The sequence below is a fragment of the Sorghum bicolor genome, chromosome 1 (assembly GCF_000003195.3).
Source record: "Sorghum bicolor cultivar BTx623 chromosome 1, Sorghum_bicolor_NCBIv3, whole genome shotgun sequence".
Lineage (NCBI taxonomy): Eukaryota > Viridiplantae > Streptophyta > Magnoliopsida > Poales > Poaceae > Sorghum > Sorghum bicolor.
This window is the reverse complement of record NC_012870.2, coordinates 77156008-77181786: the sequence shown is the minus strand read 5'-3', so window position 1 is coordinate 77181786 and position 25779 is coordinate 77156008. Positions and strand designations below refer to the sequence as shown.

The following is a 25779-nucleotide window of genomic DNA, read 5'->3' as shown; positions in this document are numbered from 1 at the left end:
TTGGATTGTTAGCAAATCTTGGAGACTAAGTATAGGAGAGTTCTTGTTGTAACAAATTCCTCTGTATGTGCCACGAAAGGGGTTATTTCTTCCCTATATAACACGCAAATCTGAAGAAACCGAAAAATTCATCCAGTTCAACCCAACTTTCAAGATGGTCATGCTTGTGCGAAAAGATGGATATGCCTCTGCAAAAATCCAATCCACTTCACTTGGCCGTCGATCAGCATCAGGCCAAAGCAACTCGTTTCAAAAAAAAAAAACGCATCAGGCAAGAAAAGGATAATTACAAGCAGACATCACCGTAGGTATACACGGTTAAAGCTTTTAGAGAAGAATTTTTTCTGACTGCATGTGTTTGATCTAAAAATGTCACTCATGGTGATTCTGCCAGCTACAGAGCAAAACATAACCATGACCAACACATAACCATGAGCAAAAGATGTGACACGCTGAATTTAACTTCGAACGGAAACATAATGTAACTATATTATTTTAGTCATCCCTATACTACTCACACATTGTTATTCTATTATACATTTACTATTCTACCCTTAATTATATAAAAAAAATCAAAAATAGAATTATCCTATCTTTTTTTAGAGGACTGATCCCACCAATTTTAGTAAGGACTTAGTGCATATGGTCCCACCATTTAGTATGCACTTGGTGCCTCTCCAATTAGTTCCTTTTGGTTCCTCTACCTTCGTAGCCGTTGGATCAGTGCTTATGAGCCGTCTATTTTTTGACAACCATTGTAAAAATTCTCTTATTTTTATATTATTATTATTAGGCTACTGTTTAGTTCGAAGGTGGGTGCCGAAATGGTAATGCGATTAGCTGCCAGCGCTAACTATTACAGAGGAACTAAAAACTCTACTTATTTGGTTCAGTCCAGGAGTGCTTTCCTTTTTCATGACTTCATTTAGTTGGAAACAACCGCGATCAACATACACTTCTAGAATGCATTATCCAGGAATGAAATTATAAGACAATATCTATTTGAGCTTCATACGCTTCCCAAAATGAGCATTGTCATTGGCTTGTCAAATTATTATACCCAGCAAGCATAAGTAGCAAATCCTTCACTTCTTCCTTTGAGCCTCATCGAATAAATCAAAATGGTACAACGTGAGTACAGGTTATTTTTCCATATATAACAGAAGCAAATTCTTCATAATAAATAAATAAATAAAACTTTGGACCAACAGAACCATCGTCCATGATGTAATGTTCCACGGAAACAAAAAGAATAGACTCTACTCATAGCCAGTAGCTTTTCATGTCACTGCATACACAAGTGCTAGGCTATGTACATGTTCTACCACCTAGCTAGAAAACTGAAAAATGAGCAAACTAGGCTGCAAACTACTAACCACATGACAACAATATGCTTGAAAATTACTGCAAAAGGTTAACATATAAATAGGACGAACATCCAAACAAGAGAATGGAAAGGTCATTAGGAACAACTTACAATCAAGCACGTTTAGTATGAATTCTGACTTTGAAGTCTCTAAAACCGCAAAAAACATAGCTGTCTAATTTGAGAAATTCACAAATATACTTGCAACTTTGATAAGTTCATAACCAATAAAACCAAAGTTTGGCCAATTCAGTAATAGACTCATACAAACAAATCATTAAATATTTGGGTAGCTCTGGACATTGCAGCACTTGTGAAAATAACATATTGATTCACACATTTGAAAACAATAGAATTATTTTGAAACAAATTAAAATAGAAGCAATATTTGAAATAATTACCTGGCCATGATTTTCATATTGCTGCTTCTCAAATTGTTCAAATCTAGAATCAAAATCAATACACTAAAAAATATTCAGTTACGATAACAATGTAGGATAAACTAGAACTATACCACGGTACCTTAGGCAAAAGAAAAAAAGGACATGTACATTTGGGCACCAAACTTAGAGCTAACTAAAATAACATTTATGCACAAGCATCCGACAAAAGCTTCTACAACAACTAAAGCAAGAGCTTAGTCAACAACAAGTAAAGCTAGAGCTTAGAAGTATAATGCAAAAAATGACCAGAATTAGAGCCACAATTGAGAGAAAAATAAAGAAAACTAAAGTATACAAATTGTTATATTGTTTCTAGCGCTAAATGCTCATTTTTGAATAATACAAAATGTTTGGACAATTCTGCATGCAAAACTAACTACTTATGTGACAATTCTGTGTACAAATTCGTTCATTCTATACAGACCGTGTGTGAAACTAAAAGTTAGTGGAATTTTCAAATCAAGAAAGGATAGACACATCAAAGGATAACGGAGATTAACTAACCATATTCTAGCAGATAGATACATAAAAGGATGGATGAAAAACTATTATCCACAAAATAAACTCAAAAATTTACACACTATATATCTAATATTAAAGAGCCAAGTTGTTGCCACATTTTTTCTACCAACTAGTTCCCCATTTTTTTGGTATGCTCAATTTGATCCTCAATCATTTGTTTACATATTTCGTGTTTCTATTTTTTTCTTTTCTGCCATGTTTGATTATCTGATTTGTTGTTGGTTGTTTCTTTTTTTTCCGTTGATTTGTCATCTACTCCGTGTTTAGTGTTTCTGTTTTATTTTTTTCTTTTTGTCGTGTTCAGTGTTTCCATTTTCTCCTTTTCTTTGTCATGTTTGGTGTTTCCGTTTTCTCCTTTTCTTTGTTGTGTTCAGTTATCGGTTATTCAGTTTGTTGTTTGCTCCACATTCAGCTATTTCCAACTTCATTTTTCACTCCATGTTGTTTTCATGTTTCCTTTTTTCCACTTGGTATTTGGGTCTAGTTTCAATCCTTAAGATGTATACACGTAATTCCTTACCGACTTTAATTAGTTTAGAATTATATATTCTTCTGAGCCCTCAAAGAAAGTCAAGTAATTCGATATTTAATTGTACCAACACATGGATATAGTACGAACATTAAAGCTAATGACATATTTAGCTCTATATATTTCTCTGCTTCATGACAGGAACTATCAAAGTTGTATTTTTAACTTGATATAGACTTACCAGGACATTGTTGTATATTGTCAACATTAACATATATTATAGATGCCATGGTCATCATAAAATAAATACATATTCAAATTTTTATAGAAAGAATAAACCTTAAATAGATATGTATGATTGTTGTCATGGTTTTCTACTAACATTTTATAGTTTTTTTTTGTCCTATTACAATACACATGCATATTTGCTAGTTTAATTAAAGATACTTCGACCACTTCTTAGTTAATGAAATTACAACAATAGAAGCTCAAGTCCACGATGAAATTTACAGTGACTAGGATAGAGCCTACAGTGATCAGACTTTCCAACCATAATCTTCAGAACAATAAAACTAACTAAATTCTCTATCCCACATTTCAAAGCGCATTCAGCAAGAATAATTAAATGAGCCTAGAATAAAACTAACTAAATTCTCTGTCCGGCGTGGTCTATGCCTCTTTAATTTCGTGAACACGTGACCACCGTCTCCGTCAGGCTCTGTTCTCACAGCCACGATGATCACCGAGGTCGAGGTATCGCCTACACGTACATTGCCTCCGAGTGTTGCTCCTAGTTGTTGATTAGTTGTGTTCTCTAGATGCTTCGGATCAAGTCGTTGTCAGGAGCTACATATATGTATGTTGCTTAAGGCTGTCTCCAACAGGAGACGTATTTGGTAACCCAAATCTAAAATGGCTATCCAACACAATACCTATAGCCTTCAACAGAATACCTATATAGAAGACCCATTTTGTGTATCAGGAGAGGCATAACCCAAATTTGGGTATCCTCTCTCCTCGAGACCTATTTGCAGAGAATGCTGTCTTTTAGGTTTTGTTGTTGGAGAAGACTAAAAATAGGTATGGAACATTTTACCTGTAGCGCTACCCAAATGACAAATGAGTCTTGTATTTTGGGTGATGATTGTTGGAGATAGTTATAAGGTGCATATCCAAGTGCATTCGTGCTGCAATCGTGAAGCTTGCCGCCTCTGCAGATGATGGGGGAGGACGCTCTGGCTGTGGAGACGGATCCGAAGCGGATGGGCCGAGGGGCGAGACGAAGACGTACGTGCGAGCCTGAAAAACGGCTCAGAAAGCCCACCCACCTGTAGTTCGTTTAGAAGAGGAAGAAGTCTATTTTAGGTCTCTCAACTTTCACAAAAGTCTATTTTTCATCCTTAAACTTCAAAACCGGGTAAAATACATCCCTCAATTTTTGAAACCATGCATATTACATCCCTGACATGGTTATGAGCGGTTTTGAAGGCAGTTTTGTCTTTTTCATTTTTATTTATTTTGGCTGGATATTTGTAAAATTATAGTAAATCACATAAAATTCATAAAATAGTAAATCTGATTTTGTTGGACTCCAGATAAGTAGATCTACATAGTGAACATATAATATAGTATGCTTGAGTATAAAATTTATATTGTAGCTTTAGAACTGTTTTTTCTATAATTAATTAGAATAATTCATAGCTATAGTTTGTATGGTCCAATTGTGATGAATTTTTTATGTTAGACTAATTATTATATGTTTAAACTATGGTAAAAAAATTTCATACTCATTAGATCATGTATAACTTAGTTATAGATTTATTATAATTTAACAAGCATAAACCTAAATAAATCTATAACTAAGTAATACATGATTCAATGAGTATAAAATTTTTACTATAACTCAATCATAGAATAATTAGCTCACCATATAAATTTCATCACAATTAGACCACAGAAAATGTAGCTATAATTAGTCTAATTAATTACAGAAAAATATAGATCTAAAGATGCATCAATAAAATTTGTACTAGAACATACTATATTATACATTCAATGTGTAGATCTACTGATCTGAAGTCCAACAAAATTGAGTTTTCTATTTTATGATTTTTATGTGATTTACTGTGATTTTTCAAAAAAATTCAGCCAAAATAAATAAAAAGAAAAAGGTAAAACCGCTTTAAAACCAGGTCAAGGATGTAATGTGCACGGTTTAAAAGTTAAGGGATGTATTTTGTCCGATTTTAGAGTTTAGGGATGAAAATCAGACTTTCGTGAAAGTTGAGGGACATAAACTAGACTTTTTCCTTTAGAAGAAGGCTGAAACACATTATGGCCCACTCTGCGCGCTTTGCTTAGCGTTTAAAACAAGATCTTGGCCCAATAATCTGTTCTAATAAACAGGCCTATGCCCAACGTGGTTTTGGTCCAGTTGCTAGCTTAGGCCGTTAGCTCGCGTTGTCTAGGCCCAACGTGGTTTTGGTCCAGTTGCAAGGCCGTTAGCTCGCACTGTCTAGGACTGTCGTTCGTCAGTCGTCACTCGTCACTGTGATTTTTTTTAGAAAGACGGCAAGAGACTCTTGCCGGATTTTTATCGAAACAAAAATTTTATACATTGTATATGTAATAAAACGAAAAATAATAAATGCCCTGTCTATCGGGCAGGGCTCACTGTGATTTCTCGTTTTTGGTAGTACTTCATATATAGAGTATCTTGCCAGGTTAGTCCGCATTTGAGGACTCAGCTAAACAACTACTTTGGCTTAGATGGCTATTTATACCTCTCCCGCTCCTCCATCTATATATTGTTGATGATACTCCCCACTTCCGCGCACGGCCATAAGTACTCCCTCTATCGTAAGTCATTCTAGAAATCTTACAGAGTCAAAGCATTTTCACGTTTGACCAAAATTATAGAGAAAAATATTAAGATTTGTAACGTAAAGTGAGTATACTATAAAAATATAATTAATAAAAAATCTAATTAATGATACTTAGTTAGTACCATAATATTTATTATTCTATAATATAAATTTGGTCAAATTTAAAAAAATTTGACTCTCCAATATTCTTGGAATGACTTGTAATTTAGGATGGAAGGAGTACATGACAAGCTCCTCGAGCCATGCAGTGGTGCCAACCATCTAGCTGCATTTTGTGGTTCGGCATCCTGGCCTTACTCCCAATTTAGGGTCATGTGGTCATGTTGTGCTGGAGAAACGACCAAGTGCACAGGATGGTGATTTTACCGCTAGCTAGTGCCCACTACCCGACGATGATGGGCTTCAATCCGATTCAGGTACCTGCCCATGGGCAGTGTGGTAAGCTTGGCGACGAGAGATGATCAAGAAGAGGGTGATGCATTGGCTTGGGCACAAATACGGATGATGAGATCGAGAAAGAGGGCAAATGACGGCACATGGTTGTGCTCCTGGGCGGCAGCCATGCATATATTGGCTTGGGCATGGACACAAGGAGGATATTGAGGCCTTGTTTAGTTCAACCCGTCACATCAAATCTTATAACACATGTATGAAGCATTAAATATATATAAAAACAAAACTAATTATACAGTTTACCTGTAAATCATGAGACGAATCTTTTAAGCCTAGTTACTTTTTGATTGAACAATGTTTATCAAATAAAAATAAAAATGCTATAGTGTTAGAATCTAAAAACTTTTTAGATCTAAACGAGGCCTGAGAAGAGGGCAGATGGCGGCTCATATGTAGAGTTTGTGGAGGTGTGCCGGGAGAGGCGAGTAGCATGCACAGAGACACGGAGCGGTCTATGCACGTGCACAAAATAATCGTGCACGACACGATTATGTAGACTATAGAGGGCAGATGAAAATCATCGACTAGACGAAGGGGCAGACGACCGAGACACTTCGTACTTCATAGCTCTAGAGAATAAAGATTAGTTAAGATTTTCTAAAACTAATATTCTTAGTTCTTAAGAAACCATCCACAATTTAAAATACTAACATCTATATTAGAAGGTATTGATTTCAATTTTTGTTCTCTTTATTTAGTTTCTATCCCCCAAAGGTACTCCCTCAATACTCGAATTAGCTGACATTTAAGACAGAGTTATAGTAACTTAGAAGTAATTAATTAGAAGTTAGTTTTTCTATTTTATCCCTATTAAATAGCATTGTAGTTGTTTCCTTTGCAACAATCTGACATAGCTCAAGTGGTGAGACCTTTTGTGGCCCCAGGCTGATGGTTACCGGTTTGACTCTCCCAGCCACGCTATTTTTTTGATTGCCAAGCCATTTTCCATGGCACTGCTCCATCGCATGGTTGCATGGCGTTCGCTGGGTTAGGTTTGTGTGCGTTGCTGCTCATGTGCGCCCGCGTTTTTGCCGTGCGCGCTCTCATTTTTTGCTCGGGCGGCGAGTGATGCTGCGGGCTGCGGTCGAACGAGCATGTGCTGCAGGAAACAAATCGGCTGGGCAAGCAGCGCCGATCAGCGATTAATGCTGGGCGGCGCGGAACGGCAACCTAAGTGTTTCGAGGGGCAATCATCACATCCAAAATAGTTTATCTTGTGGCCTCAGCGACGTTTTTTTTGCGAAAACACGTCTCACTCCCATAACGACAACTAATTCAAGTATGGAGGGAGTACACCATATATAGACCATTCCTCTCAACTCCTCCCCAACTTGTTTAACTAATCTCCTAGACACCTTGATCACTAGCCCTCGTCCCTGCTCATGTCGTGGCGGACATGTACACGTACGCACTAGCTTTGCAAAAATAATAATGCAAGTACATCACTGGCGCGAACTTGCACGCACAACATGGAGAAAAGAAATAGGAGATGAGAAGCAGACAAGCAGCATTGGCGCGCACATTATCCTAATCATTCGTTGCCCTGATGGAAAATTAATTAAAGTTGCACGGAGACACCCGCATCATTGCACGATAAACTATACTAGTCAGGTTACGTGCGCAACTAGTTCTATTCGTCTGCATGGGCTTTGTTTATGCTGGAGGGGGGTAGCTGTGTCTGCAGAGCTGGCGCACTTTGAGATGAGCATTGCAACAACCCGATTACTAATTGTTAAGAATAATCAAGGACAATCTAGTGTCCTTAATCATGAGTCATCATCATCATGCAATGCCTCCGGTCTGGAGTTGATGAGCTCAAACAAATCCATTTGGAGCAACCGTGGAGCTCTAGCGAGATGTATGTTTATTTTGGGACGAAGAAAATAGACGTTAAAGATGTGAGACAGCACAGCTATCTATGTGCACCCAAAGTATTTATCGGAACCTGCAATTAACTTGTTTTATTATGCTCTACATAGTTCTAGAGCTAGCATATACCCAAATTTCTTAGCCCGACACTCGGTAAAGAAGCTGTTTGCCGAGTGTCTAAAAAATACTCGACAAACCAGTTGATACTTGACAAAGAGGCTGTCTGCCGTAGTGAGCTAGACCTTTATCAAACAATACACTTGTTCTGTAGTCTCCAAATTATGTATTATTGTCATTCATTATAAAATCAATACAAATTTCCTAAACTTAGTTTTTATGCTAATAAAGCTGCAAGCCTGCAATAAAAACCCAGAGATGGATATAGATTGTATTAACCATCGAAGACCCAGTCATCCATGCATGCATATGTTGATTTTATATATCAATCAACGAAATAAACTAAAAGTGAACAAGTACCAATGTGCCATACTGCCAACCAAACTGTACCATATCTTACAATCTGTTCTCTTCGATCACCTAGCTAGGCAGCTAGACGATGCATAATTGATTGCGATGTATCTTAGCTCGTGTCCGGACGATGGGTCGACCGTGCGACGTGACGTACAGGTAAGCACACGCGTAGACCCCGGAATTTTGCGCAACGAACAAAGCATCGGTGTACCAAACGAACGAAAGGTGTAGCGATGCGATGTAGGCCTTGTTTACTTTCCAAAAAAAATTAGCAAAATTTTTCATATTCCCCGTCACATCGAATCTTTAGACGTATGCATTGAGTATTAAATATAGACAAAAATAAAAACTAATTGCATAGTTTGGTCGAAATTGACGAGACGAATCTTTTGAGCCTAGTTAGTCCATGATTGGACAATATTTGTCAAATACAAACGAAAATGCTACGGTGTCCATTTTGAGAACTAAACAAGGCCGTAGTATAAAAAACAACCACGGACGCAGCTGCATCCGGACACGTACGGGGAGCAGAAGGCAGGAAAGGGAAAAAGGCAGCAGAATGAAACCTGTGTTGAAAATCAAAGTCAAGGAATAGTGTATGAACAAAGACTTTGAATGGTGGCCAAATTTAATGGAGGAGAGGAATTTCAAGGGTTCAAACCCTGTGGATTTTCTGTATGTATTCACCATACCCCTCTATAAATATGGGGTCACTTTCACCCTTGTAAGAATCAATCATCAGAAAGTGGAATACAGAAACAACTCCCTCTTCTCTCCATCTCCCTGTCTGTGTCCTTGAGTGCATTGTGAGCAATCCAAAGAAGTCGATTTCTAACACGTTATCAGCACGAAATTGCTTGCAGGATATTTATCTCCCCGCTCTTCTGGAGCTCATGGGGATAAAAGAACTTTGGAGCAATATGCTTCGTGAGATTGCTCTTGACATAACCCATGTGCATCTGCGCAACACAAGCCGCATTATCCTCATAGATAATGGTGGGGGTGTCAGCGACGTTCAAACCACATGACTTCTGGATGTGATTAATCATTCGTCGCAACCAAACACACTCTCGTGCAGCCTCATACAGAGCGATTATCTCTGAGTGGTTGGTCGATGTGGCAACTAGGGTCTGCTTTACAGACCGCCAGGAAATGGCTGCACCACCACAGAGAAAGACAAAACCAGTCTGTGATCTGGCATTATGCGGGTCAAACATATAGCCAGCATCCACATATCCCACCATGGTTGGAGCTTGGTTCTTCGGGAACCATAGACCAAGGTCTTGTGTACCTTATAGGTACCTCAAGATGGTTTTGACGCCAACCCAATGTCTCCTAGTTGGGGCAGCACTGTACCTTGCCAATAGATTTACTGCAAACGCAATGTCAGGTCTAGTGCAGTTTGCAAGGTACATCAGTGCTCCAATGGCGCTTAAGTATGGAACTTCGGGTCCCAATACTTCCTCATCATCGCCCTTGGGTCTAAATGGGTCCTTATCCGCTTCCAGGGATCGGACCACCATGGGGCTCTTAAGAGGGTGGCACTTGCTCATATTGAATTTTTCAAGTACCCTCTTAGTATAAGTGGACTGGTGTACAAACACTCCTTCAGGGAGGTGTTCGAGCTGCAGGCCCAAACAAAACTTGGTCTTGCCCAAGTCTTTCATCTCAAACTCCGCCTTGAGGTAAGCCATTGCTTCCTCAATGTCCCTTGTGGTCCCGATGATATTCAAATCATCGACATAAACGGAGATGATACAAAATCCATCATTGGATTTCTTTATGAAGACACAGGGACAGTCATCATTATTGATGTAACCTCTCTGCAGGAGAAAGTTACTCAATCGGTTGAACCACATCCTTCCAGATTGTTTCAACCCATACAACGACCGCTGCAGGCGGACGCTGAACATGTTGCAGTTTTGATTCGGTCCAGGGATCTTGAGCCCTTCAGGGACTCTCATGTATATTTCCGAATCAAATGACCCATACAAGTATGCGGTCACAACATCCATCAACTGCATTTTCAAATTTAAGTTAGCTGCCATAGATATAAGGTATCGGAACGTTATGCCACTCATAACAGGAGAGTAAGTTTCATCGTAATCAATGCCGGGTCTCTGCGTGAACCCTTGTGCCACTAGCCTCGCTTTGTATCTTACCACCTCGCCATGTTCATTTCTCTTCCGGAGGAAGACCCATTTGCATCCTACAGGGATGACCTTTGGAGGTGTTGGGACTGCAGGCCCAAAAACCTCCCTTTGGCAAAGCGAGCGCAACTCAGCCTCAATTGCTGCTTTCCATTTATCCCAGTCCGAGCGCTTCCGGCACTCTATCATGGACTTTGGTTCTGGATCCGGATCCATTGAGTCAGCAATTTTTGAGGCAAAATATATGTCAACAATAGTGGTCTTTCTATGATATGACTCTCCTGATTCCACATAATTAGTGGCGACCTCTTCATGATCGTCCTCCCACTCATCGTGATTTCCCATAACGATTGAGTTGGGGCGTTCTGATCTTCCAATGCGATGATGCGCGCGCGACGCATTGGGATTTCCATCTTCAGGATGGTGTCCTTCAGGGACCTCCTCAACTTCAGGTTGAGTTGCCACTTCTGGGGCATTCTCGACTTCGGGTCGAGCCTCTTCAACTGATTCTTCGAGTGGTGCAAGTGTCTCAGACCGTCGCCTCTGCGGACGTCTCCGCGGGACCTTGTCCTGAGCACCCGGAGGTCTCCCCCTCTTCCTAGGATTAGGGCAGACTGTAAAGTTGGTAGCCTTCAGGGGTACCTGAACTCTCTCCGGTGCATTTACTGCAGGTATATGCGATCTTGTCACCCTTTTGTGATCAGTGAAGGCATCTGGCAGCTCATTTGCAAGACCTTGCAAATGAATAATTCTCTGAACTTCTAGTTCAGATTCGCTAGTGCGTGGGTCTAAGGATTGCATCCCCGATGCATTCCATTCAATTTCCCGGCATTCTTCTGGATGCCTATCTCCCCCTAATGCTGGGAAATGGTCTTCATCGAAGATACAATCAGCGTACCGAGCCGTATGAAGATCCCCAGTCATAGGCTCTAAATATTTGATTATGGACGGAGTCACATAACCAACATATATCCCCAACTTCCGGTGGGGTTCCATTGCAGTACGCTGGGGTGGTGGTATTGGCACATACACTGCGCAACCAAATATTCGCAGATGGGAAATACTTGGTTCTTTCCCACGCACTAACTGCAAGGGGGATGTATCATGGTATGCAGTTGGCCTGAGTTGGATCAGTGCTGCAGCATGCAACACCGCATGGCCCCAACAACTGGTTGGCAGCTTACAATTCTGCAGCAACGGCCTGGCAATCCACTTGATCCTCTTGATCAAGGACTCAGCTAGACCATTTTGCGTGTGGACATGTGGTACTGAATGCTCTACCTTAATGCCCAGGGCTAAGCAATAATCATCAAAAACTTTCGACCTGAACTCACCAGCATTATCCATCCGAATGGACTGGATGCGGTTATCAGGGAAACTTGCTTTTAGCCTGATTATCTGGGCAATGAGCTTGGAGAAAGCATGGTTTCTAGTGGACAACAGGTCCACATGGCTCCATCTGGTAGATGCATCAATCAGTACCATAAAGTACCTAAATGGGCCTGACAGGGGCTGGATAGGTCCACATATGTCACCTTGTATCCTTTGCAGGAACACAGGTGACTCATCCCTAATCTTCAGGAGGGATGGTCTAGTGATTAGCTTCCCTTTTGCACATGCGATGCAAATAAAATCTTCAGGATTTGGGAAGCCTCTGACATCATGGCCAGCAGAATTGTTGATGATTCTTCTCATCATTCCCAACCCAGGATGACCTAAGCGGTCATGCCATATTCGAAACGATTCCGTGTTTCTGAATATGGTCTTCATCGCAACATACTCATCTGTGGGCTTTATGTACGTGTAGTACAAGCCCGTTGGCGATGAAGGGAACCTTTCCACCACTCGCTTTTGGTACCTGTCGAATTTAGTGATCAGCAGGTATTCAGCACCTTGCTCGATCTCAGTTTCTACATGGAAACCATTCGCACGGACATCTTTGAAGCTCAAAAGCGTGCGCTTTGAGTCGGGATACAATAGTGCATCCTTTACAAAGATTTGAGTACCCATAGGGAGAACTAGTGTGGCACTTCCGGTGCCCACAATATGAGCATTGCTTCCGGCAATGGTCATAATATTTCCACTTTTCTTTGTTAATGTTTGGAAATATCTAGTATCCCTGAGTATTGTATTGGTGGTACCACTGTCCACAAGACAGAGTTCCGCTTCCGCCATCGGGTCCCCACAGATTCTGTTAAATATCATAAAGTAAAAACAGGAATTTAACATAAACATATATTATCATAAAGACAACATTACATAATTCCTGGGAAACATTACAACAGTTTGGAGCATCTACTACATTACAAATGCTCTTCAGGAGCATACATGACCAAACTAGTACATGTGGACATCGCTAACATGACTCTTTGGAGATTACTGTAGGTCTCCAAATATATCAAAGTCATCAAGAAGGTTGTCCTCACTCTCGTCCATTCGGACGTCTCCACTTGCACCGACGACCACGTCGTCGTGCTTCTCAGGCCGAGCTTCAGGCTCAGTGAGGAAGTGGGACTCATGCTGACCTTTATTCTTGTTTTTGCTCTGCTGGTAAAGGTCAACGAGGTGTTTTGGGGTGCGGCAATTACGGGACCAATGCCCCTTTGCTCCACATCTATAGCAATCGCCTTGCTCTTCCCCACTGTGGTCACCTCTTTCCTTATTGGGGTCGAACCTACCTTTGGGCTTTCCCTTTCCTTTGACCTTGAACATGGCACCCTTCTTCCCCTTCCACCTTCCCTTTCCACGGCCCCTCTTGCGGTTGCGAGAACTCTCAGCAACATTGGCATGTGCTTCAGGCACAGCTATGGAACCAGTAGGCCGGGCAGAATGATTGTTCATGAGAACTTCATTCTGTTGCTCGGCAACAGATAGTACTTCACTCAACTCAGAGTACTTGGTGTACCTTGAGTTTCTATACTGTTGTTGAAGTACAATGTTGCCAGGGTGGAAGGTGGACAAGGTCTTCTCGATCATATCAGCGTCAGTGATCTTCTGGCCACATAGACGCAGTTTGGTCACAATCCTGTGCAATGCGGAGTTGTACGCTGCCACAGACTTGAAGTCTTGGAAGCATAAGTTGATCCAGTCTTGTTGTGCTCTGGGGAGCACAATGGTCAGCTGCTGGCTGAAGCGGTCCTTCAGGGACTGCCACAAGACTAGCGGGTCCTTCTCCGTCATGTACTCGCACTTCAAGTCAGGATGAAGGTGGTGTCGCAGGTAATGCAACGCTTTTGCCTTGTCCTGCTTTGTGCGATAACCTTGCAGACCTTTTCACGAAATCTCTACCCGCCTCTAGCTTCTATAAGTGCATCCATGGAATTGGTATGAGGCGGCTTAGAGAGTTGCAGGGTTTAGGGGGAGACCAGCCCTAAAGACATAATCTATGACCGTGGTCCTGAAGATCACGAGTCGGTCCTGAAGACCGACCTGAACATCAACTGTTGTACTCTTTTTCCCTTGATGAGTTTTTCCCACTGGGTTTTCTCATGCAAGGTTTTTAACGAGGCAACAGGTGCAGCATAAAGCGATGCGTGTGATGTACTCTTTTCTCCTACCCTTTTTTCCCACAGGGTTTTGGGGGGAGTTTTTAACGAGGCATACACATGACATAAATTTGGCCAAGGGGGAGTGTTGAAAATCAAAGTCAAGGAATAGTGTATGAACAAAGACTTTGAATGGTGGCCAAATTTAATGGAGGAGAGGAATTTCAAGGGTTCAAACCCTGTGGATTTTCTGTATGTATTCACCATACCCCTCTATAAATATGGGGTCACTTTCACCCTTGTAAGAATCAATCATGAGAAAGTGGAATACAGAAACAACTCCCTCTTCTCTCCATCTCCCTGTCTGTGTCCTTGAGTGCATTGTGAGCAATTCAAAGAAGTCGATTTCTAACAACCTGCACGTACTCCAATCCCTATGCTAGAGGCAGCTCGTTTTCAAAAGCCGGCCGGCGGCATTCGGCGGACAAAAGCGTCGTCCTTCCAGCACACTACTGCTTCACACAGGGCCGGCCGCCGCCGGAAACGCCACTTTGGCCGGACGGCGAGCTAACACATCACACGTACGCCACCTTCTCCAATTCAAGATTGTTTTTTCAGTCATAAAAATGGCCTAGCTATACTCTCAACCGCGTACATCTATCTGGTTGTAAATTTAATTTTGCCCTAGTCCTTGACAAAGTCACATGCATATATATGAGAGATCCAAATATGTGAGTCGACTAAAATGCAAGTCTGAACTCAGAAGCTGCATGCGTGGGTTAGCTAGATGACAAGTTTTGGGGCATTGACATTTGGCAGTTTGATGGTGACAGCCGACGTGAATTGAGTTGAGGATGCAGGCCAACATGTCAGTGTCACGGCTAAGCTGTGTCGGTTGTGCTACTAGTTGACTAGTCGTAGCTAGTTCATGTGAGCATGAATTGCGAGCATGCCCATCCCTAGCTACAGCCTCTCGTGAAATGCATGGGCCCCTGGCCATAACTTGTGTGAATCAGCGATGTTGGAGAGGTTGATACGCAAGACAATGCGTTTCGTCTTCCCTGAAATGATTTTTATATATATACAAGTATTGGTGTGTTCCTGGAATGGGCGCTCACAGGTCACTTGCTCTCCTCTACATCGTGCGCGTTTCTCTCTGGCCTTGTCCCCCGGCGACCTTGCAGGCCTTGTCGTGTTTCTCCTCTATAAAACCCGAGAACTCGAGCTTAGCCTCTCCCCCTCGTGCGGCTATCAAGTTGCTAGCTAGCTTCTGCAAGTAGTTGGATCGGAGGTACAAGAGAGAACCATCAGGCGTTGACGGCCGGAGACGACGACGACGGCCATGGCTTCCTCGGGCACCAGCGGCGGCGGCGGCTCTCCGGGGTCGCCGTGTGGCGCCTGCAAGTTCCTGCGGCGCAAGTGCGCGGCGGAGTGCGTGTTCGCTCCCCACTTCTGCGCCGAGGACGGGGCGGCGCAGTTCGCGGCCATCCACAAGGTGTTCGGCGCCAGCAACGCGGCCAAGCTGCTGCAGCAGGTGCCCCCCGCCGACCGGAGCGAGGCGGCGGCCACCGTCACCTACGAGGCGCAGGCCAGGCTGCGCGACCCCATCTACGGCTGCGTCGCCCACATCTTCGCGCTCCAGCAGCAGGTACACATGCGTCTTCTTCTACCTTGTGCCTGGTGGTCTACCGTCCTCCACGCCCAGGCCCAACGCACGCGCGCGCGCGCGTGGGCGCATGCATGCATGCATGCCCTCTGATCCTGCGTGTGGATCGATGAGATTACCACCGATGATCTTCTTGTCTCTCCGCGGCCGCGTGACACGGATGATCGATGTATATGTGCAGGTTGCGAGCTTGCAGATGCAGGTGCTGCAGGCGAAGGCGCAGGTGGCGCAGACGATGGCGGCGGCCGGGCCACAGGGGACGAACCCTCTTCTGCAGCGGTGGCCGCTGGAGCCCGAATCGCTGTCGACGCAGAGCTCCGGGTGCTACAGCGACATGTACTGCGGATTCGGCGACCAGGAGGAAGGCAGCTACACGAGATAGATGAATCATGCCTCATCAAACCGCTAGCGCCAAGAGAGACTACCGCGAGAGAAATTAAACAACCGAGGGCCTCATGCTTTTCTTGTTGATTTGCAGTGCGTCGTTTTGTTCAGTTCAGCTCCGGTTTGGGGAGCTTTTGATGATTTTGGTGCGAGCTAGAGACTTGCGGCCGGTTTCAGACTTTCAGCTGTAAATTCAAAGCTCATCATCATGTGGTTAAACGGAAGCACAAATCAGAAATCATAATTCGTCATGTTGCTTAAAGCCTAAATGGATTTAATTAGTTAGGTCAATATAGGGCTGAGGGTTTTAGTTATTATGAAAGCTTTGATGCATACACATGTGGGGGAGAAAGAACAGGCGGCGACAGGGAAATGAAATATTCAAGGTAGAATATATTGGAAGCTTTAATTTGGAGCTAGCAGTTAAAAGCACTACTCAAGCGTCAATTGACAATGGCAAAAGAGGGAAAGAGACTGTTCCTTTGACAGGCCTCTGAGAAGAGAGTGTGATTGGACTGCCTCCCCGGCCCGATGACCGATTAGTGAATGCATGCAGAATCGCAAGCGTTTGATTGATCAGTACAGCATGCGGTGGACTGGGCATGAGAGAGTGCATGACATGACCTAAGCCCTGGCCCTAGCTAGCTTTGTGTGCATGGTCGGGCCAGCGCTTGATCCTGCTTATGGGCCTCTGTCCGGCTTTCAGTCATGTCGTGTTAATTTATAAAGCCTTATATGAAGGGCATGTTTCCAACTCACGGTTTATTATTTTACCGTGTGCAGTGGTCGTAGAGAGTTACGTTTCGAACTCACGGGTTTATTTAACTGGATTCGTTAAAATAAGTTCTTTTTATATTTCAGGACATTTCATAGTTTCGTACAAAAGGCTCTCACCGATTCCTACCAAAAATTGAAGTTTGAAAATAAACTTCAGACTTTACCCGGCCCTAGCTAGCTGTCCTTGAACTTCATCAGAGCACTAAAGTCTCACAGCACTCTAAAATCTAAACTAAGGGCTCTTGCGCTGCTGCTAAACTGCTAAAGTCGGTTCAACCTGCACATCAAAATCCCTCCTAGAGATAAACAAACAAACAAACGAGTGGAATATTTGTCTGTACATTTATTTGCAAAATCATAAAACCATATATATATATATATATATATATATATATATATATATTTGCGACAGAGACAAAGATATGAATAACATCTAGGACGTTTTCACTTCATTTCAGTTTGCATCATATTGGCGCGTTTCCAAAAACATGCGCACAGTATTTCCCAAGAAAACATTCAGATCCGATTGGAATTCAGTTCCGTATATATTTTTCCCCGCATTTTTTTTACATTTGACCATTTTCCATTATTCAAATTGAGCACCACCACCACCGCAAGTAATTTCTCTGTATATGCCCTTCTTTCAAGGTATAGTGATATACTCATCATCTGATCCCAATCGATCACTCGAACTGCAGCTAAGTCGCTTCAACACTATATATGGCTGTCAAGTTAATTTGCATTCAATATCGGGTCAGGAATATAATCTAGATATTGTCCGTTGTCTGATATTTATAGATAGATATTCAAATTTTCCTAAGAATCAATAATTATGTAGAATGAGAGAAGATTTGTTTTTTTTTTGGCATTCATTTTCCTAGAAATGACGGATACACGTAGCTAGTGCTGTTCATTATATCATATATTAGATGGGTTTTGTTAACCTATATATATAAGAGAAGAGGGGAAGCATATATGAGAGAAGTCTGTGCCCTTCTTCACTGTAAAGACAACAATGATTGATGCTTTCATCTCCAGGATGGTTATGATATGCTGGTATTAAGTTTCCTTTGATGTATGTGCTATTGATTAGGATGCAAAGTGACATCGGCCTTAGCTTTTTCTTGTATCTTTGCTTTCGATGTTGTATATATAGTGTTAACTCCACAATATGTGAATCATGTATCAATTTATAAAATACACTTTGTGCAATATATAAAAACCTATTTAGTATTTCTGGAAACAACTTTCTGCCACTTTAGTTGAACTGTTTCTGATTTTAATTTAAACAGCCCAAAGGAAAGTACACTTTGAGATTATTCACCCTTCAACTTAATAAGTCAGTTTTTTTACCAGTGGTCTTAGTCATTCCTCAAGAAGTAAAAGGAATTATGTTTGTGCTTAAGTGAGTAATGACTAAGGCCCATACTATGCTAGCTTCAGTTCTTGGGATGACATAAAAAAAATAAAAGAATTGACTTTGGAGCTATTCCACAAATCATGGATTTTTTTACAAATAATGCACTTGAAATTATCAAACTTTAGTTCCATCAATTAATCTGTGGAAAATGTAGAGTGGCTATACATTGATTTACTTCTATGACTAAAACTGCAAGCTACCAAAATCTAGTGGGTATTCTTCTTACTCAGGTGTGTGTTTTTTTAGAAATAGAATAATAGCTAGGTCATCCTCCGCAGGGTAGATGGACATGAGTAAGTACTGGGCGAATATATACCATACAAGCCCTCGATTTAATTTGTGGCCTAAATTTGTTGTCTGGAAGGCATTTGTTCTGCCAGGGCAGCAACCAAAGGCCATAAGCCTCTTAATCAATATACCCTAATGCAAGCATGCAACTAGTACATTTTATGGAGGGTGCATGATTCACCCTTATTAATTAGTTGTGCTCAATCCATTCAGGTGTATTCATAGATATTCCTTACCCTGGCTAATTATATGTTTGTACTCCATATATATGCAACGATATCATTTGACCTGCTTCATATATATTTTCACACACATGTTGAGACCCATAATTCTATTCTCCTACATAATAACTGTGTTGCTTGTTCCATCCTGCTGTACATGTAACACGTTCAAGCCTGACATGTTTTAAAAGAAAATTTTCCTGGCATTATACTCCCTCCGTATAGGATTTAGATGTCGTTTAGGACAGCAACGCAGTCTTCAAAACACAACTTTGACCTTTTATTTTTATAAAAATATTTAGGAAAAATAATATATGTATACTTTTATAAAAATATTTTTCAAGACAAATCTATTCATATAATTTTTATATTTGCAAACTCAACAATTTAAAAGTTATTGATGATTTATATTCTTAATATTTGACCCAAATCTTGTCCAAAGCGATATCTAAATTCTATATAGAGGGATTATATGTTCATAGTTAGACTAGCCACTCATATAGATCAACAGTCACAGTTTATGATTTTTTTTTTGTGAAACACAGTTTATGATTTTAAAAAGATGGTGGATTGTGTAGCTATATATATCTCTAACGCCTCTACATAATGAAAACTTCTAACCAAAATTTGTGTACAAATAAAGAAAACATCAGAAAAGATTCATATCAATATGTAGTCCTGAAAATAATGTAGACAAATTATTAGACACAACACTATTATGATGACGAGTAACCTTAATTGTCCCTTTTAAGGATGAATCAATCATGATTTAGTATATCCCACAAATATGTTAACTGCATGTTAAAATTAAGTTATTTGAATCAAGTACCGAGTAATAAGTAGCTAGGGTAATAAATCCAGATATATATAGGATACTATACTAGGATTGTCTCTACAAGACAAAAGGCTCTATCATTTCATCTACTAGTAGGTATATGTAGAAGATGTGTGCATGTCCCATCAGCAAGAGTTTCAGTAAAAGGGGTCAACGAAAATAGTAAGCTAATTGGATCTTCCACGTGTGGCCATGAATCAATCAGCTGCCTCTCAATATGCTGGCATCTATGTTCCTTTGGAGTACATTTTCTGGCCGGCATGACAAAGCTAACCTTATCTGCAGATACTGCTGCATGTAGCTAGAAAGAGAACTGGGAGAAGAAAACACAACTCCAACTGAAGAACTAGCAGCATATAATCATATCATAGCAAGAATTCTTCCTTTTTTTAGTTCCATTTAATTAGGTTATTACGTTTCTACACTGATCAATATGTGGATCTATTATATATCAATGGGCTGTCGCAAGCACGCTTGTGAATTATTTCTAGCGGAGACCGATCGACAGATCGATCAAAAATCGCACATATATTTTTCCCAAGCTCAAGTCCAAAACATGATCAGATCAGGAATTGAGGACAGATATATATCTCTCTCTTGTGATATATTTTCTGCACTAGTAGTTCTCAGTTCTTACGAGCGATGGTTCAGGTAAGCGTAAGCCACGCTCTGCAGGTCCTCGCAGTCTTGGTACCCCGACGATGACCTCCAGCCGCCGCTCTCCTCCGCCCCGAACGACGAGGACTCCGCCGCTGCCTCGAACGCGTCGTTCCCCTGCCGGCCGTCGTCGTCGTCCGCGCCGGCGTGCTCGAACGCGTGATACAGCGACTGCTGCATGTAGTCCGACGACCCCAGCAGCGCGGTCAGGGACTCGTGCCCGCCATTGCCGTACGCGCCGGCCAGCTGCGCGGCGGGCGCGCCCACCGTGCCTGCAGCTGCGACGCCTCCATTGCCGTTGCACCAGGGGTAGCCGTACCCTAGCTGCTCCGCGGCGGCGCTGCCCACGTAGCCCTTGGCGTCCTCGTGCACGCCCTGCTGCCCCTGCGCCGCCTGCGCCTTGAGCGACGCCAGCTGCGCCTGCAGGGTCATCACCTGGATCGATCGGATGCACACGGCACGGGTCAGGGATTAAACCCTATCACAACACGAGAGACAAAGCAGAGACGACGGCGGCGGCCGGGCAGTCGCGCACGCGCACCTGCTGCTGGAGCGCGAAGATGTGGGCGACGCAGCCGTAGATGGGGTCGCGCAGCCTGGCCTGCGCCTCGTAGGAGATGGTGACGGCGGCCTCCGGGCGGTCGGCGAGCGGCAGGTGCGCGAGAAGCTTGGACACGTTGCTGGCGCCGAACACCTTGTGGATGGCGGCGAAGTGCGCCGCGCCCTGCTCGTGGCAGAAGTAGGGCGCGAAGACGCAGCCGCGCACGCACTTGCGCCGCAGGAACTTGCACGCCCCGCACGGTGACCCGAACCCCGTCATCTCGATCGATCTCCGCCAAACACACTCTGCTGTACCGTACGTGCTGCACGTGATCTGATCGCTCGCTCGAGCTGGACCGATCGGTGGCGATGGCGATCTCTTCGTCGATCTTGCCTGCTAGGTGACTGCGGCTGTGTGGTGCGGTGAGCATGGGGTCCGGGGTGCAATGCAAGATGCTCCGCCATTGCTTATAAGGAGGAGACGGCAGGGCTGGGGGATTAGGGCCAGGGGATTAAACAAATCCGGTGTGTCTCCCCGGTGGGCAACCGGCTCCATTATTTTGAGCTTCCAATCGCCCTCGTCCCATTGCCGCTAAATTTTATGGTGACACCCTCACTGCATGGGGCACGCCCCTACAACAAGCCTATAGCAGGAGTACTACTAGTACTTGTGCAAGGGACGACGACAATGGGGGCTGGAGACGCCAATCATTGCTAATTTTTGCTGAGTAGGGGTTTAATTTGCATTGGGTTTGGTCCAATTAATACTAATACCTTTTTTGTTTAGTTTTTCTGTGCCTGCTCATGCACCCATTTCTTTTGTGTGCAGTTGGGCTCGGCTGCTGCGAGACTAGCGAGCACAGTCCAGTTCATAATTTGGGGATGAAATAAATAAATGCGTTTTTTATTTAAAAAAAATCAGTGTACCGTGTAGTACATGCACTCATACATCACCTGGCTCCAGACGTGGAGTTGTCGCTGCTAGGTACTCGCTCGCTAGCTCGTCCCTTTTGGTATTTTCTTTTGTTTTTATTTTTTGCGAGACTGGGGAAAAGCAAACAATTATGAGTGATGGGAAAGAACTAGTTCTGGTGTCACATCTCCCTTTGATTTGATTATCAGGAAACTATACATGCATATTGTTTTTGTTTTTCTGTAGGCATGTAAGTCCAACCACCGAGAAAAACAAATCTAGCAATGGCCTGCCAATTTGTAGCTTAAAATATGTGTTTATTAGAAAACTGAATTTAGTATAGCTTAAGATGTACTGTTTCTATAATAATATAGCAGGTGCACCTATGAAGGACTGGAACAGGGCAGCAGAACTTCTGAGACTCTGCTGCCTCTGCTTCACAGAATGTTCAAAATTAAAGGCGATTAGGACTGACGCCTGTAGTTTTATCCTAATCAGGGCTTTTTGCCTTCCACTAGCCACTGGGAAGAGTTTGCTCAACCAAATTAGCCTGATGGCCTATACTAATTTGTTATTAGAAGGTTGGTCCTGGCCTCTTGGCCTATGCTTATCATTACGTTATTATGTTGATTCCTCAACTAGCATATCCTGGGCATTATTGATGGCATTGTAAACATCAGTCTACTGCATCCTAGATTCATAGGCCCAAGTAATTAGTAACAAAGACAGATGGAAAGGAATGCTGGCCTCAGCCCTCAGTTGTCCTCTTCCTAGCTTTATCTGTCCCAATATGGTGGACCTGTGGACCTGGTCACTTATGCTCTGAATGATTCCCATTTCTGACAAACGAATCACAAATGGAAGGAATCACAGAAACCACAACTAGCGCATCTAAAGTCAGAGCAGTGTGTGCATGCTCTCATGATGGAGCTCGCATTGAGGTGCAACTACAACAACTAATATACCCTACCTCTTGTTGTTTGTTCCTAGTTATTATGCCTCTAATTTACATAACAAAAAAGGTTATATTTTTATTTGCATTCTGTTTTTGAACAAAAAATAGAGTTCACATTTACTATCAGACAAGAATACAATAACTTTTTTAGAGCTCCTTTTATAGGGCAAAGAATACAATAACTTCATCTAGTCAGTAGGACATTTGAACTGCCCTATGGTACTAGGGTGCTAGACCTGCATTTTACAGTTCAGTATCTAACCACTATAATTAACATGTATAACAAATAGCAGCTCCGCAACCAACCTCTTCCTGATATGCTACGTACTCCCTCCGTCCCATAATAATAGTCGTTCTAGGGGATGACACAACTACCAACATCGAAGGAAAATGACCTCCATGCCCCTATGAATGCCAGGCAAACCACCACCGATTCCTCCGCCTTCGCGTTCCCACACCGGCTGCTCCACCTCCGCGCCCGTGCGGGCCGCTCCAAGATATGAGGGAGGAGGGCGGCCTCCGGCCAACTCGTCGGCGCGTGGGCCGCACCCGGCCTATGCACGGACACCCGGATCAACGAGCGCTCCTTACCGGTGCAGCGGCATCTCAGGCCTGAGGCCGCACTCATCCACGTTGGTGGAGAAGAGGTGGAGGAGCGCCGGTGGCGGAGAATGAGAGGCGACCGCAGGTGGAGGAGAGGTGGTGCGAGGGTGGGGCCAGACCTCCAGCTCACCGTTGCGGACGGACGGAACTAGACGAAGAGGCGACCGCGGGTGGAGGAGAATGAGAGAGACCGTGGGTGGACGGAAGAGATAAGATTATAGGCCTGCACAGCCTCGCAGGTGGGGTCCAGTGTCTAAAACAACACTCTTTGCGGGACAACTCACCAGCGCTAGAACGACGTTCTTTGTGGGACAGAGGGAGTAGGATACTCATCATGCGTTTACTGTTTTTTTACTGAACTGGACGGGCCTGAGCCCCTGCAGGAATTTATTTAAAAGTGAGTACAAACAAGCAGGGGAGGAGTTACAGAGAGGTTACAATGGGGGTACAGAACAAAATCAAGAGACAAAGAAACAAAGAAAGAAAAGAAAGCTATTACAAGAATCAATTACAGGCTTAGGATCCATTGATCAAAAGAATGAGAAAGGCCTACTTTCATCCTCACAGCGACAAGCCGTAATTCTTTGAAGAAACTTTCCCTGCACTGCTGGAAATGCATCTGATTATTGTTGAATATCATGTCATTTCTGGCCTTCCAGATTGTCCATGCCATTAAGATGATGGCGATCATAAAGAATTGACTTTGCAACTGATCTTTGATTGCCATATTACATCCGTAATAACAAATCTCAAACCAGTGAATTACAAAGCTAAGTTAGTCATTTAATTTGGTCATTCCTTAGGCCTTGTTTAGTTCCGAAAAATTTTAGAAAATGGACACTGTAGCATTTTCGTTTGTATTTGACAAATATTGTCCAATCATGGACTAACTAGGCTCAAAAGATTCGTCTCATCAATTTCGACCAAACTGTGCAATTAGTTTTTATTTTCGTCTATATTTAATATTCCATGCATGCGTCTAAAGATTTGATGTGACGGAGAATGTGAAAAATTTTGCAAAACTTTCTGGGAAGTAAACAAGGCCTTATTCTGACCCTGTTTGAACTTATAAAATTTTGCATACAACATTAGGAGTTCTTAATTACTCCTTCTAGTCCATTTTATAAAAGCGCACACTCGTATCAAAATTCAAATTTCACAATGTTTGACTATTGTAATACAAATTTGATAAATTAGATTTATAATCAAATGCACTCATGAATGACCAAAGTGTAATTTGCGGAACTGGACCTACTATCTCAAGAAAAAAGATTATGAATAAGCCCCTACGGTTCCCTTTCCCAGTAGAGAAGTATGTGGATTTCTCTGGATTCGCTAGGTAGGGTTGTCACTAGTTTCAGAAACACATATAGGCAGTACTTCAGCACGCTACCTGGTTGGATATCCTTCTAATTTTTTTTGAGCTTTAGGCTGGTGGATCTCCTTGTAGTTCTTATTACGTGTTTGTTTGCCCCGGTGTCACATCAAACCCTCCCTCCTTGTATCTACAGGAGGTGGCAAAAAATAGTGAAATGGAAAGGCTAGGGTAGGCCTGGGTACGTACCCCAGCTGCTTATATATTTTCGTTGCATGTCTATTGGCCCCACGACGACCACTAATGCAGCTCTTTCTCTCCTCATTGTTTATCTAATCCTGCCGGTTTGTTCATCCTCTGGGAACTAGTAGCGTCGTTAATCTGTCCAGCATTGGAAACTGGAGCAGACACAATTCTAATTTGTTTAATGTTACATGTTCACCTTCGAAAAAGCTTGTGAGGTGGTCTTTCTCTCATAATAAATCAGTATTATTGAAAGCTAAATTTCAGCGAAATGAAGACTTCTCTAGTGCACGACAATTATTCTTCTGTAGTCAGAAAGTAAAATACATGGGATTCTGTACTTGTACAATCAGCACTAGGTGTACTACATTTGGAGTGACCTGCAGCTGCAGGTACTGAATGGAAGATCACAGCGCGCGTGGCTGTGGTACTACACTGGTACTACTGCAGAGGGAAAACGACCTGAAATCAACCAAAATAAAAACAAACCCAGAGCACGAGCACTCTGGAACAGTGGCGAAACTGGCCGGCAAGCACTGTGGCCATGGTGAGCCCCAGGCAGGGAGCGGAAGGGGACAAGCAGGCCCCGAAATGAAATGAAACCTTTCAAGGCCGCAAGCGATTGTTGCCTCTTTGGAATGCTGCGCGTGCCCAGCGCCTGTCATTTCATCTCGGGGCCGGACTCCCCTCATCATCATCCAATCCCAACCAGCAGCCTGCATGCAAGTCGTGGATGTCATGTGATGAGCCATCAGCAGCTTTACCTTGCTCCCTCAATTCTGATCGAAGTTGGCTTCACCAATCGCCACTAACCTTTTTTCTCTGAGATCCACATGCCCATCTTCCTGT

General features: G+C 42.8%; 3 protein-coding genes across 3 annotated transcripts; 1 reads left to right on the top strand and 2 right to left on the bottom strand.

Annotated features, from left to right (window-relative positions):
* LOC110432745 lies at positions 13005-13808 on the bottom strand. The gene has a single exon (XM_021453550.1). The coding sequence runs from the start codon at positions 13806-13808 to the stop codon at positions 13005-13007; it is 804 nt and encodes a 267-aa protein (XP_021309225.1).
* Positions 15221-16414, top strand: LOC8080553 (LOB domain-containing protein 16). Its single transcript, XM_002468455.2, has 2 exons — positions 15221-15761; positions 15961-16414. The coding sequence occupies exons 1-2, from the start codon at positions 15456-15458 to the stop codon at positions 16159-16161; spliced, it is 507 nt and encodes a 168-aa protein (XP_002468500.1). The 5' UTR covers positions 15221-15455; the 3' UTR covers positions 16162-16414.
* On the bottom strand, positions 20197-21466 carry LOC8085476 (LOB domain-containing protein 6). The gene is made up of 2 exons (XM_002465806.2): positions 20903-21466; positions 20197-20796 (listed from the first exon to the last, which is right to left on the bottom strand). Exons 1-2 carry the CDS (start codon positions 21179-21181, stop codon positions 20338-20340), a joined length of 738 nt encoding a protein of 245 aa, XP_002465851.1. The 5' UTR covers positions 21182-21466; the 3' UTR covers positions 20197-20337.